This window comes from Phodopus roborovskii, unplaced genomic scaffold, assembly GCF_943737965.1.
Source record: "Phodopus roborovskii unplaced genomic scaffold, PHOROB, whole genome shotgun sequence".
Taxonomy (NCBI): Eukaryota; Metazoa; Chordata; class Mammalia; order Rodentia; family Cricetidae; genus Phodopus; species Phodopus roborovskii.
In genome coordinates this window covers 58,859-75,829 of record NW_026125539.1, presented here as the reverse complement: position 1 = coordinate 75,829, position 16,971 = coordinate 58,859, and the positions used below count along the sequence as shown (strand labels likewise).

The 16,971-nt window shown below is 38.1% G+C and overlaps 1 protein-coding gene and 1 pseudogene across 2 annotated transcripts; both read right to left on the bottom strand.

The window, feature by feature from the left end:
- Window positions 1-653: 653 nt before the first annotated feature.
- On the bottom strand, window positions 654-1,581 carry LOC127216281 (eukaryotic initiation factor 4A-I-like; annotated as a pseudogene).
- Window positions 1,582-11,436: 9,855 nt separating this feature from the next.
- Window positions 11,437-14,855, bottom strand: LOC127216280 (zinc finger protein 844). Of its 2 annotated transcripts, none has more exons than XM_051176890.1 (3): window positions 14,713-14,855; window positions 14,455-14,515; window positions 11,437-13,362 (listed from the first exon to the last, which is right to left on the bottom strand). In XM_051176890.1, exons 2-3 carry the CDS (start codon window positions 14,459-14,461, stop codon window positions 12,209-12,211), a joined length of 1,161 nt encoding a protein of 386 aa, XP_051032847.1. In that variant the 5' UTR covers window positions 14,462-14,515; window positions 14,713-14,855; the 3' UTR covers window positions 11,437-12,208. The 2 variants fall into 2 exon arrangements, with proteins under 2 accessions (XP_051032847.1, XP_051032848.1); XM_051176891.1 differs by having other exon boundaries at window positions 11,437-13,290.
- Window positions 14,856-16,971: the final 2,116 nt, after the last annotated feature.

Below are 16,971 nucleotides of genomic sequence, written 5' to 3'. Positions count from 1 at the left end.
AACTCAAGCAGGGACACACCTGACTTGTGTCCTTGTGGGCTGTCATTGCTGCCATGTACTACGTTAGACATAAACTCAGTTCTGTGGCTTTAGTCAAGCAATCAGCCACTTTCTAAGACTTGTATTGTCAGTTCCTCTCCTGAACATTTTTAGACTTCCCTCATTTTGAGGAGATTTGGGCTCAGAAACTTCTTTAAGCACTGACTCTTAGTTTTTCATGCTATCAATCTTGTCTTCTGGGTCATCAGGGCTGAGGTAAAGATGAACTTAGGATCAGACTTTCCACAACTTTCTGCTATTATTGGCATGTTCATGGGGCTGAATAGATGGCTCAGCAGCTAAGAGCAATGGCTGCTCATCCACTGGGCCTGGCTGTGATTTCCAGCACCCAAAACACAGGCCATAACTCTGTAATACCAGTATGGAGTATCTGATACCATTTTCTCATCCCCACTGGTACCTAACATGCATTTGTTGGAGACATTGGCAAGACTTATATACCTAAATGCATTTTAATTTTTGAAATACCATATACATGGAGAAAACTGTTTTTTTACAATATGTAATGACATGTATATGTTTGTTTTCACCATTTGCATATGTTCTGGACCTAGAAGTCCAGAAGTGTCATCTGGTCTCCTGAACCTAAAAATCTAAGTAGCTCTCAGCCATCTGATGTGGGAGTAGTTTTCCCTGTTGGTGGGAAGGTCATAATTGATGACTAAGGACACCTGCTGCATATCAATGCCTCTGGCCAACAGATCAGTTATAATTAGTACTCTGCTAGAACCAGACTGGAACTCCCTCATGATTACATCTCATTCCTTTTGGTCCATATCTCCATGCATGGTGGAAACAGTGAAATCCCAGGCATGCATCTTCTCAGTGAGCCAATCCATCTTCCATCTGGTATTGATAAAGGTTACTGCCTGGGTGATAGTCAGGATTTTGTACAAGTCACACTATGTGTCAAGCTTCCACTCCTCTTTTTTCACATTGATGTAGAACTGACAGATACCTTGCAGGATCAACTCTTCCTTCTTTACAAGAATCCGAATGTGGTCTCTCATGAACTTCTTGGTCACCTCAAGTATATCAGAGGTCATTGTAGCAGACAATAAAACTGTTACTGTTAAGCTTTTGAGCATTGAGCATTTAAGCATTGAGCATTTGAGCATTGGTGCCCCCAATACATACATTACAAGAGGCACCCAAGCAGTCTCCTAATGTCATGACCACCTTTTGTATGTGCAGAGCCAATTCACCAGTGGGTGCCAGAACCAAAGCCTGAGTAGCCTTCTACTAACCCAATGTGCTGCAGAATTGTTATGGCAAATGTAACTGTTTTCCCAATCACAGACTGGGCTTGAGCAATCACATCATATTCCTTGATACAAGGTAGAATGGCTTGCGGCTGGATGGCTAAGGACTTCTCAAAACTATAGGCATGGGGAGGGATTTTGAGAGATTCATGTCATCAAAGCTATCCACAATCTCATTCCAATTACTCTTGATGACACCTTCAGGCTCCATACCATCAGGGCCATTGTCTCTGGATTGAGAATCCTGACTCGAAGACATGATCCTTAGAATCTAACTTAACACCATTTTCTTATCACCCCTCACTCTCTGCAACTGGATTCCAGGAGTTCAGCTCAGTATTTAATTGTAGATGTCTGCTTCTGTTTCCACCAGCTACTAGATGAGGGCTCTATGATGGCATAAAAGTTAGTTATCAATCTCATTAACAGGGAAGGGCATTTAAGGTAGCTTTTCAACTGTTGCTCAAATTGTTAGGTGGGGTCATCTTTGTAGGTCCCTGAACATTTCTCTAGAGTCACTTTTATCTTCAAACCTATAAAGGTTCCCTCTATTATAGTATCTCCTTTTTTACACTCTTGTCTATTCATTCCCTGACTCAATCTTCCTGGTCCCACTAACTCTCTCCATTTTCTCCCCCCCCCACTCCCAATATGCTCAGGATATCTTGTTCCTTTCCTCTTCTGTGAGGAAACTTGTATGAATCTCTGAGGTTTCTCCTTGAATCCTAGTTTCTCTGGCGGTGTGAATTATAGGCTGGTGATCCCTTGCTCTATGTCTAAAATCCATATATGAGTGAGTGCATACCATGTTCCTCTTTTTGTGACTGGGCTACCTCACTCAGGATGGTTTCTTCAAGGTCCACCCATTTGCCTGTGAATTTCAAGATTCCATTGTTTTTTCCCCCCACAGAATAGTATTCCATTGTGTAAATGTGCCACATCTTCTTTATCCATTCTTCAGTTGAGGGGCATCTAGGTTGCTTCCAGGTTGTTGCTATTATAAATAATGCTGCTATGAACATAGCTGACACATGTCTTGTTGCAAGGATGTAGATCATTTGGGTATATGTCTAAGAGTGGGATTACAGGGTCCTGTGGTAGACTGATTCCCATTTTCCTGAGGAACCACTATACTGATCTCCAAAATGGCTGTACAAGTCTGTACTCCCACCAGCAGTGGAGGAGTGTTCCCCTTTGTCCACATCCTCTCCAGCATAAGCTGTCAGGAGAGGATAAACTGTCACTGCTGTTTCTAATTTTAGCCAGTCTGACAAGAGTAAGATAGTATCTCAGAGTTGTTTTGATTGGCATTTTCCTGATGGTTTGGGTTATTGAGCACTTAAGTGTCTTTTAGCCATTTTGGATTCCTCTATTGAGAATTCTCTCTTCAGTTCTCTACCCCACTTTTTAATAGAGTTATTTGGTGTTTTTGGTGATTAGTTTTTTGAGTTCTTTGTATATTTTGGATATCAGCCCTCTGTCAGATGTGGGTTTTTCCTAGTTTGTGGAATGCTGTTTGGTCTTGTCAACTGTGTCCTTTGCCTAACAGAAGCTTCTCAGTTTGAGGAGGTGCCATTTATTAATTGTTGATCTTAGTGTCTGTGCTACTGGTGTTATTTTCAGGAAGTGGTCCGTACCACTTTGTTCAAGGGTATCTCTTCTAAGAGGTTCAGAGTGGCTGGATTTATGTTGAGGTCTTTGATACATTTGGACTTGAGTTTTGTGCATGGTGATAGATATGGATCTATCTGCAGTCTTCTGCACACCATCATCCAATTGTGCCAACACCATTTGTTGATGATGCGTTCCTCCTCCCATTGTATACTTTTAGCTGTTTTGTCAAAACTAAGGTGTTTGTAGGTGTGTGGGTTAATATCAGGATTTTCAATTCAATTCCATGGGTCTCCCTGTCTATTTTTGTGCCAAACCAAGCTGTTTTTAAGACCATAGCTCTATAGTAGAGATTGAAGTTGGGGGTGGTGATGCCTCCTGAAGTTCCTTTATCGTACAGGGTTGTTTTGGCTATCCTGACTCTTTTGCTTTTCCATATAAATTTGATTATTATCCTTTCAAGGTCAGTGAAGAATTGTAGTGGGATTTTGATGGAGATTGCTTTAGGCAAGATGGCCATTTTTACTATGTTTATCCTACCTATTCAAGAGCATAGGAGATCTTTCCATTTTTCTGGTTTCTTCTTTAATTTCTTCCTTTGAAGACACAAAGTTCTTGCTATATAGGTCTTTCATTTCTTTGGTAAGCATTACCCCAAGACCCTTTATGTTGTTAGTGGCTATTGTAAAGGGTAATGTTTCTCTGATTTCCTCCTCAGCCCCTTTATTGTCTGTACATAGTAGGGCTACTGATTTTTTCGAGTTAATCTTGTAAACTGCTAATTTGCTGAAGGTGTTTATCAGCTGTAAGAATTCCCTGGTAGAGGAATATTGAGCCTTGTTAGGAATAGAAGATAGGAAAGAGAGAGAGAGACAGAGACACAGAGAGAGAACATAAAAGAGGGAGCCAATATTGGTTTGAAGATAAAACTGAACACAAAGAAAGGTCGAGAGAACTATAAGACTGCTCCCAACTAACAAGTTGAGCTTACGTGGAAAGGCTATCATAAATGCCCTTCCCGGAGAGTGAGATCAACAACTAACTTCTCCATGGAGCCCTCAACTAATGCCTGTTGGAAACAGGATCAAACACCCATACATAAACACTGAGTCGAACTAGAACCCAGATGCAGATGGAGAGGACAAGACCATGCAGCAGAAACACATACAGACAGCTTACCTGAACAAGGAGGAGCTAACGGCCACTAGACTGATAGCTGGGAAGCCATCATGGGACTGACTCAGGCCCCCCTGAATATGGGTCTCAGCCAGAAGGACTGAGCAGTCAAAGAGACCTCAGACAGTGGAGCCAGGATGTATCCCTGGTGCACAAAAGGACTTTGCGAACATATCCCCCATGGAGGGATAACTGCCTTAATCTAGAGACAGGAGAGAAGCCCTAGTCCCTACTTCACAGGACCTGTCAGATCTACATGACCCCAACTGGATGGCACTCCCCTACATATGGAATTGGGGTGGGGGGATGGGAGGGGAGGGTGTTTAGAGTGCATGTGAGAGGGCAGAGAGGGTAAAAAGGGAGGGAAGGAGGGAGGGAGGGAAAGAGGGAGGGAGGGAAAGAGGGAGCGAGGGAGGGAGGGAGCGAGGGAGGGAGGGAGAGGGAACTGGGTTCGACATGTAAAATAATATATTAAACTAAAAAAAAAAATGCTTTGACTCCAAAATTTAAGTTGAAGGACAAGTTACTGGGGAAATGGATTTCTATTTTTGTTTCCACAGAAAATGAAAAGATGTGGATTCCTTCCAGACTAATGTGGCTTGATCACGCCAGACCACCTGAAACAGAGTACAAGCTGATCCTACATTCAAAACAGCTGGACAAAACAGCCCTACAGACTACAGCCAGGATATCTGAATCTTCTTCGAATCCCCCAAGACAGCGCCCCTTACCAGCAGGAAGTAGTTTGGAAAGAACGACGCCCAAATTCCCAAATATTGTGTATAAATGTTTGTTTTCATTTAATTGGACTGGTATATAAAATTAAATAAAATTAAAAAAAAAAGAATTCCCTGGCAGACTTTTTTGGATCACTTATGTAAACTATCATATTGTCTGCAAATTGTGAAAGTTTGACTTCTTCTTTCCAATTTATATCCCCTTAATCTCCTTTTCATGTCTTATTGCTCTAGCTCGAACTTCAAGTACAATATTAAAGAGATATGGAGAGAGAGGGCAGACTTGTCTTGTTCCTGATTTTATAGGAATCCCCTTAAGCTTCTCTCCATTCAATTTGATGTTGGCTGTGGGTTTATTGTATATTTCTTTTATTATGTTTAGGTATGTTCCTGTTATCCCACATCTCTCCAAGGCCTTTATCATGAAAGGGTGTTGGATTTTGTCATAGGCTTTTCAGCATCTAGTGAGATGATCATGTGGGTTTTCTTTTTCAGTTTGTTTATATGGTGGATCACATTGATAGATTTCATATGTTGAACCATGCCTCCATCCCTGAGATGAAGCCTACTTGGTCATGGGGGATGATTTTTCTGATATTTTCTTGAATTCGATTTTCCAGTTTTTTTTTTTTTTTTTTTTTTTTGCATCAATGTTCACCAGGGGTATTGGTCTGTAGTTCTCTTTCTTAGTTGTGTCTTTGTGTGACTTGGTTACCAAAGTGATTGAGGACTTGTAAAAAGAGTTTGGTAATGAAACTTCTGCTTCTGTTGTGTGGAACAATTCAAGGAGTATTGGTATTAGCGCTTCTTTGTATTTTTGGTAGAATTTTACACTGAGTCCATCTGGCCCTGGGCTTAATTTGGTTGGGAGGCTTTTGATGACTGCTTCTATTTCATTAGGGGTCATAGGTCTATTTAAGTTGCTTACCTGTTCTTTTTTTTAATTTTGGTAAGTGATAGTTATCCAAAAATTTGTCCATTTCCTTTGACTTCTCAAATTTTATGGAGTACAGGTTTTCAAAGTATTACCTGAAAATTCTCTGGATTTCTTCAATGTCCATTGTTATGTCTCTCTTTTTGTGTCTAATTTTGTTAATTTGCATGTTCTCTCTCTGCTTTTTGGTTAGTTTGGATAAAGGCTTGTCTATCTTGTTGATTTTCTCAAAAAAAAAAAAAAAACAACTCTTTGTTATATTGATTCTTTGTATTGTTTTCCTAATTTTTACTTTATTGACTGGTGTCTACTCCTCTGGGATTAGTTAGCTTCTTTTTTCTGGGGCTTTCAGTTGTGCTGTTAATTCTCTAATGTGACTATCCTCTGTTTTCTTCATATGGGCACTTAGTGCAATGAACTTTCATCATAGCACTGCTTTAAAAGTGTCCCATAAATTCGGGTATGTTGTGTCCTCATTCTCATTGAATTCTAGGAAATCTTTAATTTCTTTATTTCTTCCTTGACCCAGGAATGGTACAATTGTACATTGTTCAGTTTCCATGAGTTTGTAGGGTTTCTGTGATTTGTGTTGTTGCTGAATTCCAACATTAAAGCATGGTGGTCTGATAAGATACAGGGGACTGTTTCAATTTCTTTTTCTTTTCTTTTTTTTTTTTTTTTTTTTTTTTTTTTTTTTTTGGTATCTGTTAAGGTTTGTTATGTCACCTAGTATGTGGTCAGTCTTAGAGAATGTTCCATGTGGAGCTGAGAAATTATAATTTTTTGTGTTTGGATGGAATGTTCTATAGATGTTGGTTAAACCCAATTGGGATATGACTTCTGTTATTTCTTTTGTTTCTTTCTTAAGTTTCTGTCTGGTGGTCCTATCTAGTGGTGAAAGTGGGGTGTTGAAGCCACCCACTATGAGTGTGTGCGGTTTTATGTGAGCTTTGAGTTTTAGTAGCATTTCTTTTACGAGTGTGGGTGCCTCCGGGAAAAGCTCTCTTGCTGGCGTGACTCGGACAGGAGAGCATCGGGTGGAATTTCCTGGTGTTCATCTGTCTAGGTTGTAAGTTATTTCTCCCTGAGTAAACATCTATTCGGCCTATTTGTTTATCCTGATCCTTATGTAACCGTGATAGTAATGTCTGTCTTTGAAGCTTAGATGTGTTTCTTATATGCATCAGAAGGATGGATTCTGTCTTCATATCCATTCTGTTTGCCTGTATCTTTCCATAAGACCATTAATGTTGAGGGAAAGTAAGGATCACTGATTTTTAATTCTTGTTTGTTTTTTATTTGTTGTTGACGGTGGTATTGTGAATGTATTTGCCCTGCTTTTTCTTTTGGTTTCTGGTGAAGTGAGATTATCTATTGCCTATGTCTTTGTGAGTGTAGGTATCTTCCCTGGGTTGGAGTATTTTCTTCTAGAACTTTCTGTAGGGCTGAATTTGTGGATATGTGCTTTGAAAATCTGGCTTTGTCATTGAATATCTTGTTTTCTATGTATAGTGATTCAGAGTTTTGCTGAGTATAGTAGCCTGGGCTGGCATCCGTGAACTCTTAGTACTTGTAGAACATCTAGCCAGGACCTTCTGGCTTTCAGAGTTTTTGTGGAGAAGTCAGGTGTAATTTTGATAGGTCTGCTTTTATGTTATCTGACCTTTTTCCTTCACTGTCCTTAATATACTTTCTTTATTCTGTATGTTAGGTGTTTTGATTATTATATGTTGAGGGGGCTTTTGGTGGTCAGTATGCTTTTTGTACTTTCATAAGCATTTCTGTGTTCAGATTGGGAAAGTTTTCTTCCATGATTTTGTTGAATATGTTTTCTGCACCTTTGAGCTGGGTTTTTTCACCTTCTCCTGTGCCTATTATTCTTAGGTTTGGCCTTTTCATGGTTTCCCACATTTCCTGGATATTTTGTGGTAAAGAGTTGTTCGATTTAAGATTTTCCTTCATCGATGAATCTATTTCCTCTAGTTCATTTTCAGCGCCTGAGATTATCTCTTTGATCTCTTGTATTCTGTTGGTTATGCTTGCATCTGTAGTTTCTGATGGTTTACCCAGCTTTTCTATTTCCAGCATCCCCTCACTTTGTGTTTTCTTTATTGTCTCTATTTCAGTGTTCAGGTCTTCGACTGTTTGAATTGTTTTCTTTATCTGTTTGATTGTTTTTCTTGGCTTTCCTTACTTTCTTTAAGAGATTTGTTCATTTCTTGCATTTTTGGCTTGGTCTTTTCCTCTGCTTCTTCCAATTTTTTGTTTTTTCTTGCATTTCTTTAAGGGATTTTCTCACAGTGCCCTTGAGGGCTTCTATCATTTTTATGAAGTAATTTTTTAAGTCATTTTCTTCTGCATCCTCTGCTTTGGTGTGTTCAGGTCTAGTTGGTGTAGAGTCTCTAGATTCTGGTGGTGTCATGCTTGTCTTTCCATTGTTGGGTGTTTTCTTGTATTGCTGTCTTCCCATTGCTTCTTTCAGTGGGTGCAGGTAGTCTCTCTCTCTCCTCTCTCTCTCTCTCTCTCTCTCTCTCTCTCTACCCTGCTCTCCCAGTGGGTGAGGAGTTTGATGTAACTCTAGATGATCCAAGCTCTCTTGAAGGTCTCTCCTCTGACAGAGGGCAGGCAATGGAGTCCAAAGATCATGTGAGTGTGGTCTCAAGGTGGTCCTGCATGTATAGGTGGGTCCAGTGTGCTTAGAACAGACCCATGAAGTTCCACAGAGGTGGAGTAGGTGTTGGACCCACACTGTGGCCCAATGCTCTCCCCAAGCATCAGGCCCAGCAGGACAAAGGGTGTGAGGAAGGCAGGCTCTGGGTGGTGTATCAGTACAGTTCTCTTAATATAAGCAAAGATCACAAGAGGTTTTGCAGAAACCAGTCAGAGTCCAGTTCGATTACACTAAGAAAAATTCCATAATTTGAGATATACTTGTTCTTTTGGGAATTTTTTTGAGACAAACTATCTCTACATAGTCATGACTGTCCTGGAACTCACTATGTGAACCAAAATGGCCTCAAGTTTAGATTGGCCTGTCATTGTCTTCCAAGTGCCGGGATTACAGACTCGCACCTCTAAACCTAGCTGAAATCAGAAAATGAAAGAGTAAAACAAGAATTACAAAGGAACCATCATTGTTTTGACGAACAGTAATACTTCTTGAAATTCTATAATAATTTAAACTTGCAAATCATTTCATGTTCTCAATAATTGGGTTATTTTCTTTCCTTTGTTAATTTCAGCCACTTAAACATGTTTGAACTCTGTGTGTATATACCTTTGCCAATATGTGCATGTTGGGACCCATATATGGGAACCTATTCTATCTTGCCAGGAGTTCAGATAGCTCAAATCACTACTTTTGTCCTTAAGACATTTGTTTACCAGCTACAGGATGGTGAATGGTTCCTATCTAAATAACAATAGACTTGGGCCCAGATGGGTTTACACTCACCCTGAAGGCAGAGAGTACATACAGTTATGGTGTGCCTGAAGGCAGAGAGTATGTGTGGCTTTGGAGTGTCTTTAGGATTAGGGAATGTAATTGCTATTTGCCCTTTATACATAATACATAATATTATACATAATAACAGAAGTCCTCTGCCACTGACCCCACTTTTGGTTGACTACTTAGTTTTGGTGTATGAATAAGGTGGAGCAGTCAATATAGACTGAATCTGCCTTCCTGACATTACTTCATGTCTCTGTTCTCCTTTCATATTCAATAGCTAGCCTTTCCCCTGTCCACACATCCCCACTTAGGAACAGACCCGGGCCCACTCAGCTGGTTCCCATTGCAGTCCCACAAAAACAGCTTCCAATATGTATGTGACAGTGAGAGAGCAACTTACAGATATTAATATCTACTTACCCTGTGAGTTATCTATTTCTCCTGTGTGCATTCTAGAGATGAAACCTAGGGAGTCAGGTTTGGCTGAAAGTGACCTCATTAGTCCTTATGTGGGTTTAAAAAGTATTTATATATGTGCTAGTGCATTGCTATAGCCCAAATGTAGAAATAAGAGAAAACCTTGTAGGACTAATATGGGTCTCCTAGAGATTGAACTGAGGTCATCGGACTTAGCAGCAACCAATTTTACCCCCTGAGAAAATCATCTGGGATTCATTTATGGTTCTGAGGAAATATAATGAACAAATTTTTAGCCCTCAGAATAAACTAACACTTGAGAGAGAGAGAGAGAGAGAGAGAGGTAAATATAACAATATATAATTTTCATTTGCAAATTTGACTTATTATTCAAACTGTCCTGTTTCCATCCATTCTTAGATGACAATATGTTTACAGTGTGAAAAGAGGACAACATTGTATTGATGTAATATATCAACTAATCTTATTTGAGAATCAGTGAGGGTGCTCAAAGGGGAAATGCCTGTTGTGTGTAAGGCTGGAATCTGTCTGACCTTGATATACATATAAAGATGGTGAAAAGTAGACCCCACAAAGTTGTCTTCAGTATTCACATATTTATCACACACACACACACACACACACACACACACACATTGCTGTTATGTTATCTGGCACCCTAGAAGTCAGCACTTGCAGATGAAGTGCCAAATAGATAATGGGAACATGAAGACACATGGAACATCAAATAATATATCAATATCTATATCAAATCAAGCTCTGTTGTGAGATATACAGTAGATTATTGATTACCTTATTACAACTCACCTGGAGAGATGAAAATGCTGCTTTAGATACACACATAAGGTATTTACAGTTTCTTATACTCTCTTTTATTGAGAATTTTAACATTAACATTGTTATAATGTGTAGACAAAACAGCAAACATTGGGGGTACATTTCTATCCTTGGACTTGTATTCAAGAGACTGACACATAAGAATCAAAAGTTGAAATGTATCCTTGACTAATTACAGATACCCAAGACAGGCAAGATAACAAAAAATAACATCTGAAGGGAATTTGGGAATATATGAAAAACAAAACCAAGAACAATAACCCAACACCCTTTCATAGGAACACTTACTTGAAAACTATGATCACACACTACCTGATGTTCAAATAATGAACCTCTTAGATGATGAGCATCACATTCTATACATTACAGCATAAAAATATACATCAACCAAGTGAAAGTGCCAAAATAAATAGCCACAGAAGGAATAGAAGGACCACAAAATAAACTTCACTAAATGAATTTGCCACATATACAGCAAATTCCATACCTACTCCAAATGTTTCAAAACACAAACCACAACCAACCACAATTGTTGATCTTCACCATTACCTTGCATGAACATGATAAATAATATATTTCTTTGAGGATAACATGAAAAGGAGATTAAACATCTTTTCCTCGAAACTGAAGAAAACTTTGATGTTTAAAGTCATTACCAAATAATTCACATGAATAGAACTTTTCTCTTATATGACTTCTTTTCCTATTTTCTAACATCAAGTTGATATATACAGTCTTTAAGATATTTATAGGGTGAGGGGTGAGAGACATGGCCAAGTTCATTCCCAGGACCAAGGTCAGGTTTTATACTGAAAATCCTGCTACAAGAAGATTACATGGTCTAACCTTCTTGGGGAAAAGCATAAACATGCACGTATCCACACAAAGACATATCAATACCACATAATTAAGATGAAAACAAAGCATTAAAATTTTTTTACTCATGAATGTTTTTCTCATATAAGTATTCAATACTGTAACACAGGTGTTGAGGCATCTGAAGATTTATTTACAGAACTTTTCTTCATCATTAATTGGTTCATGTAACAGAAAGCAAGCATGTAGACTTGAAGTCAGAGAAATTAATCCTTCTTTTTGGTGGTATCATTTGGAAAGATTTAGGAAATGCTGTCCTGTTGTAAGAAATATGTCACTGGGGGTGGGTGAGCCTGACAGTTTACATTTGCATACTATTTTCAGATCCTATTCTCTGTTTCATGGTGGAGGTTGGAGATGTGAGTTTTTAGCTTTCTGATTTACCTATCACATCTGACAATTGTTGCCATGCCATTTTCATAGTGATTCTGTATTGCTTTGCAACCAAGGGCCAAATTAAACTATTCTGTAAGTTGACTTAGATATTAGGTTTTATCACAGAAACAGAAAAGGCACTGATACACATCCATAAAGTTTAACACCTGCATGAATTAGTTCATGTAATTGAAGAGAAGTATGAAATCTAAATGGGTTACTTCCTTGTATAATGCTTGAACAGATTGTTGACACCTGTCAGATCTTTTCTGCAAAATAATATTATATAACTAAATGTAAGTGTATTGGCTAAAGATATTACCAAATCCTTTACAGTCAGATACCCTTCTGTACTAGTTTTTTTTTCAGGTCCTCAAAGGTTACTGTGATATGTAAAAGCTTGAACAGACAATTACACACTAAAAGTTTTACTCATTTATAAAGACTACAATTAAGTACAAAGTTTACCACACTGATTATATTTAAAGGCTTTCTCTGCAGAATGATTTCTTTTTCTCATGAATTCGAAGATTACTGCTACATGCAAAGGCTTTATCACATTGATGACATTTGTAGGGTTTCTCTCCAGTATGTGTTCTTGTATGTAGTTGAAGATGACTTTGACGTGCAAAGGCTTTACCACATTGATTACAATTATAAGGTTTTTCTCCAGTATGTGTTCTTTTATGTATCCGGAGACTACTGTGACATGAAAAGGCTTTACCACACTGATTACATTCATAGGGTTTCTCTCCAGTATGTATTCTTTTATGTATCCGGAGACTACTGTGACATGAAAAGGCTTTACCACATTGATTACATTCATAGGGTTTCTCTCCAGTATGTGTTCCTTTATGTACTCGGAGACTACTATGATGTGCAAAAGCTTTACCACATTGATTACATTCATAGGGTTTCTCTCCAGTATGTGTTCCTTTATGCATTCGAAGACTACTGTAACATGCAAAGGCTTCACCACATTGATTGCATTCATAGGGTTTCTCTCCAGTATGTGTTCTTTTATGGATTTGGAGACTACTGTTTTGTGAAAAGGCTTTCCCACATTGATCACATTCATAGGGTTTCTCTCCAGTATGTGTTCTTTTATGTATTTGAAGACTACTGTTTTGTGAAAAGGCTTTCCCACATTGATCACATTCATAGGGTTTTTCTCCAGTATGTGTTCTTTTATGTACTTGAAGATGAGTTTGATCTGCAAAATCTTTGCCACATTGATGACATTTGTAGGGTTTCTCTCCAGTATGTGTTCTTTTATGTTTTTGAAGATGACTGTGATAGGCAAAGGCTTTACCACATTGATTACATTTGTAAGGTTTCTCTCCAGTATGTGTTCTTTTATGTACTCGGAGACTACTGTGATGTGCAAAAGATTTACTACATTGATTACATCCATAGGGTTTCTCTCCAGTATGAGATCTTCGGAGATTACTGTGATATATAAAGCTTTCACCATATCGAATATTTTCATAGGGTTTCTCTCCAGCATGAGTTCTTTCTTGCCTTTGAAGATGCCTGTAATATGTGAAGGCGTTACTACATTTACTATATTCTGAGGTTTTCTCTCCGGTATGACTACTTTCATACCTGCAAAGATAATTGGCAAATGTAAAAAGCTTTACCACATTTATTATACTGGTGAATCTTTATATATGTATGAATTAATTTTACAATTTGTTCTGATTGAAGGAGGAATCAGATTTTAAGGTTTAAAGTCATTAAGGGTTGTTTTGCATCTTTGAAGATGCCTGGGATGGTAAGAGACTTTATTATATGGCTCAGAGTTATAGCATCTTTTTTCTAAGTGAGTTTTTTTCATATATTTAAAGAGAACTAGAGGAGCTCAGAGCTTTACCACACTTTTGCACTCAAATATTTGCAAAGTGAATTGTGACAAACAGAAGAATTTATACATTTCAATATTCATAGGGCTTTTCTCTGGTAGGAGTTTGTTGATGTATTCCCAATGAAGTTGGAAAACCAACCAACTGTAAACTTGTATCACATTTTACAAGTCTATCTACATATCTTCTAATTGTTGGGAGACAGAGGGAGTTAAGTTGATTCTGTCCATATCCCTATGTTTACATGGCTTGTATCAGAGTGATATATGATATACCTAGTAAAAGAAGAAAAACAAAAGTTTTCCACATTGCATTTACACAGTTTGACTTTCTGTTCTTCATAGACATGTGGTGTAGGGACTCAGGTTTCTCTACAACAACCTTGATTCTCATAAACTACCTCTCTCACTAAATTTAGCAGTTACAAGTGTATGAACAACACTAGCTTTACTATGGACTCTGTTTATTAGAAGGTTTTGGACAAATACTTATCACTTATTAAACATGCATACCTTTTATAATATTTGAGTGGTATGAAACTAAATGATTGGCAGTTCTACAGCATAGTTTTCATAGGGCTATGATTCAAACAGTGATATCAGTTCAGGGATTGTTTCTTTGTCTTCTTTCTCAGAGGAATGCCTTGTAAACACCTATCAGCTACCTGACACTGAGGTATATAGTTTTTTGTTTTTTTGTTTTTTTTTTTTGAGAATTTAATAATCAATTCAATTTAAGCTGTGCTTATTTATACTGTTGCTTTTCTTTAAAACTTCCAGGACACATTAAAATTTCTCCATAGGCACATTTGTATCACCTTGCACATGAATATTACCTTCCATGTCTTCTAGAACTTTGACAATGTTCTTCAATAATATGGTCTTCCCAACTGTAGCCTAAAATATAGTACCAGAAAATGTATGACATATTATTGGAAATTGTGCAAAAGTTACTATCTTCAGTGAACCTTAGAACCATGCCTGATTTATTCACCTCATTCTTTCTCTTTCTCAAACAAAATTACAGAATATTATCTATAACCAAGATAGAGTTGTCCCCTTATTTTAAGACATGAAGGAAAATTCAGTTTTACCTATAGCAGTGAGGTTCCTGTAGGTTTCCAGCATCACATCTTTGTAGAGATTCTTCTGGGAGGGATCCAGCAAAGCCCACTCTTCCCCAGTGAAGTCAACATGCACATCATCATAGGTTACTGTATTCTAAAATATCCCAAACATGTGTACAACAGAAAGTATGATAGTGACAACACTGTAAATGTACACTTTCTTGAAAATATACTTATATAATTCTGATGCTCCCCATGCTTATTCCATGATACAAAACTTCTAATATAATCACCAAGTCATTTTAGAAAGAAACTGAATAATGAGATTCACCTCTGCCATTTCTGCACTTTGATTAGAATATAGCCTTGGAAGAGAAATGGGAATTAACAGACATAAGGAGAGAGACAAGCTAGCAGATAAATGGTACTGAGTACATTTCAGAGAAATTGTATGAATACTTATTAACTAGAAAAAAGATGAGCAAGCTGGATGTTTCAGCTCATGACTTTAATCTCAGCTCTCAGGAGGCAGAAACAGGTGAATCTAATTGAGTTGGATGCCAGCCTGGCCTATGAAGTGAGTCCCCTCTACAAAAATCAATCACACAAAAGTGTTAGAAAGAACCCAGAGATATTTACTAAAGTTCCCATGAAGAATTATGCATTCACTCCAGTTCTGTATTCAACTTCCAGAAAACTGAAATGCCCCAGTTTATCTATTTATTTATTTATTTATTTATTTATTTATTTATTTAATTTTCCAGGACAGGCTTTCTCTGTATTGCTTTGCAACCTGTCCTGGAACTAGCTCTGTAAACCAGATTGGCCTTGAACTCACAGAGATCCACCTGCCTCTGTCTCCCCAGTGCTGGGATTAAAGGCATGCATCACCAATGCCCAGCAAGTGCCCCAGTTTAAACTGTAACAATATTACTAAAGGGGAATGCAAACACCAAAACCAGTAGCTCTGTCTCAAACACATGGGGCTTCAGTTTCAAGGGCTTTGATGTCACATTTTCCCTGCAACTTCTCATAATCTCTCTTTGGTTACTTCCAGTCCCTATATGCAATTCTGCATGGCAGGTATCTCATAGCTTAATCATCTCAACATCTTGTGGTCTGAAAACACAACACAGGCTTCATGCTCACAGTTTTATGCAAAGAACTGTCACTGTCTCCTCACTGGGGCAATGACTCTGCTAAACATAGATGCCTGCAACAGGACTGAACTGAAACCACAGACTAGGAACTCATGACCTGAAATTTTGGTTCTTTTTTCCAGAATCAGCACAAGTTTGGCTTCTAAATTGGGATGGACCCTGCCAAGCTTGGGCTACAGTTTGCATGAGGTTTTGTGTGAAACTACTTCCTGGGACTAGGAATCACTTTGCCTAATCCTTCTATTAACTGAAGGCCTAAAAGGATGGAGTCTTACTCTGAGGGTACTAATGAATTCTAGAAAACCATTTCATCCACCTACTTGTACATAATTTCACATTTGAGTCTTTATCAGTTTTCTACAGTGAACCATGGTCATGACTAAGAGTGACCTTTGAAGTTTCCAAAAGGAGGATGGGGCCCCACAAGGACAATTTCACCAGGACTATGACAACACTGTTATGGTGAGCAACACCAACTAAAGATCAGCTTTGGACTACAAATTGCCTGTAACAATTTTGAGGTGACTTGTAACAATTTTGAAGTGACCTGCTGAGATGATGCAGTCTCTCAGATACTGCTTGGAACAATTTTGAGGTGGCTAGCTAAAGTGATCCAGCCTCACAGACTACTTTAGCCCTCATTTGAAACAAGTCTTATACTTGTCCATTATACAAAGACTGGACAACAAATGATACAGCTTGACAATTAACCAAAATTTTCTTTTCAGAATCTCCTAGATATGTTGTTGCCCACAGACAGCAGGAAGTAACTTTAAGAACATGATGGCCACATTCCCAAGCAGTGGGTTGGGTGGCTTTTGGTCCTATTTGGGTTATGGATATTTGTCATTGTTTAGGGGGATTGGTTACAAAATGATGTTGCTTATGATCAGAAAGAAAATGAACAAAGGGGATTATAGTCAAGCTTTTTTAAAAGAGGAATCCAGATATGATAGGATAAAAAGGGTAAATTGAAAAGAATAAAGGGAGGATATAGAGATGTTGAGATGAAAAGGTAAATTATTGACTCTACCCTTAAAAAGCGACTACTTGCTTTAAACATTTCACACTGGATTAGACTTCTATATATTGTATGTAAAAGTTGTATATTAATACACACTTGATA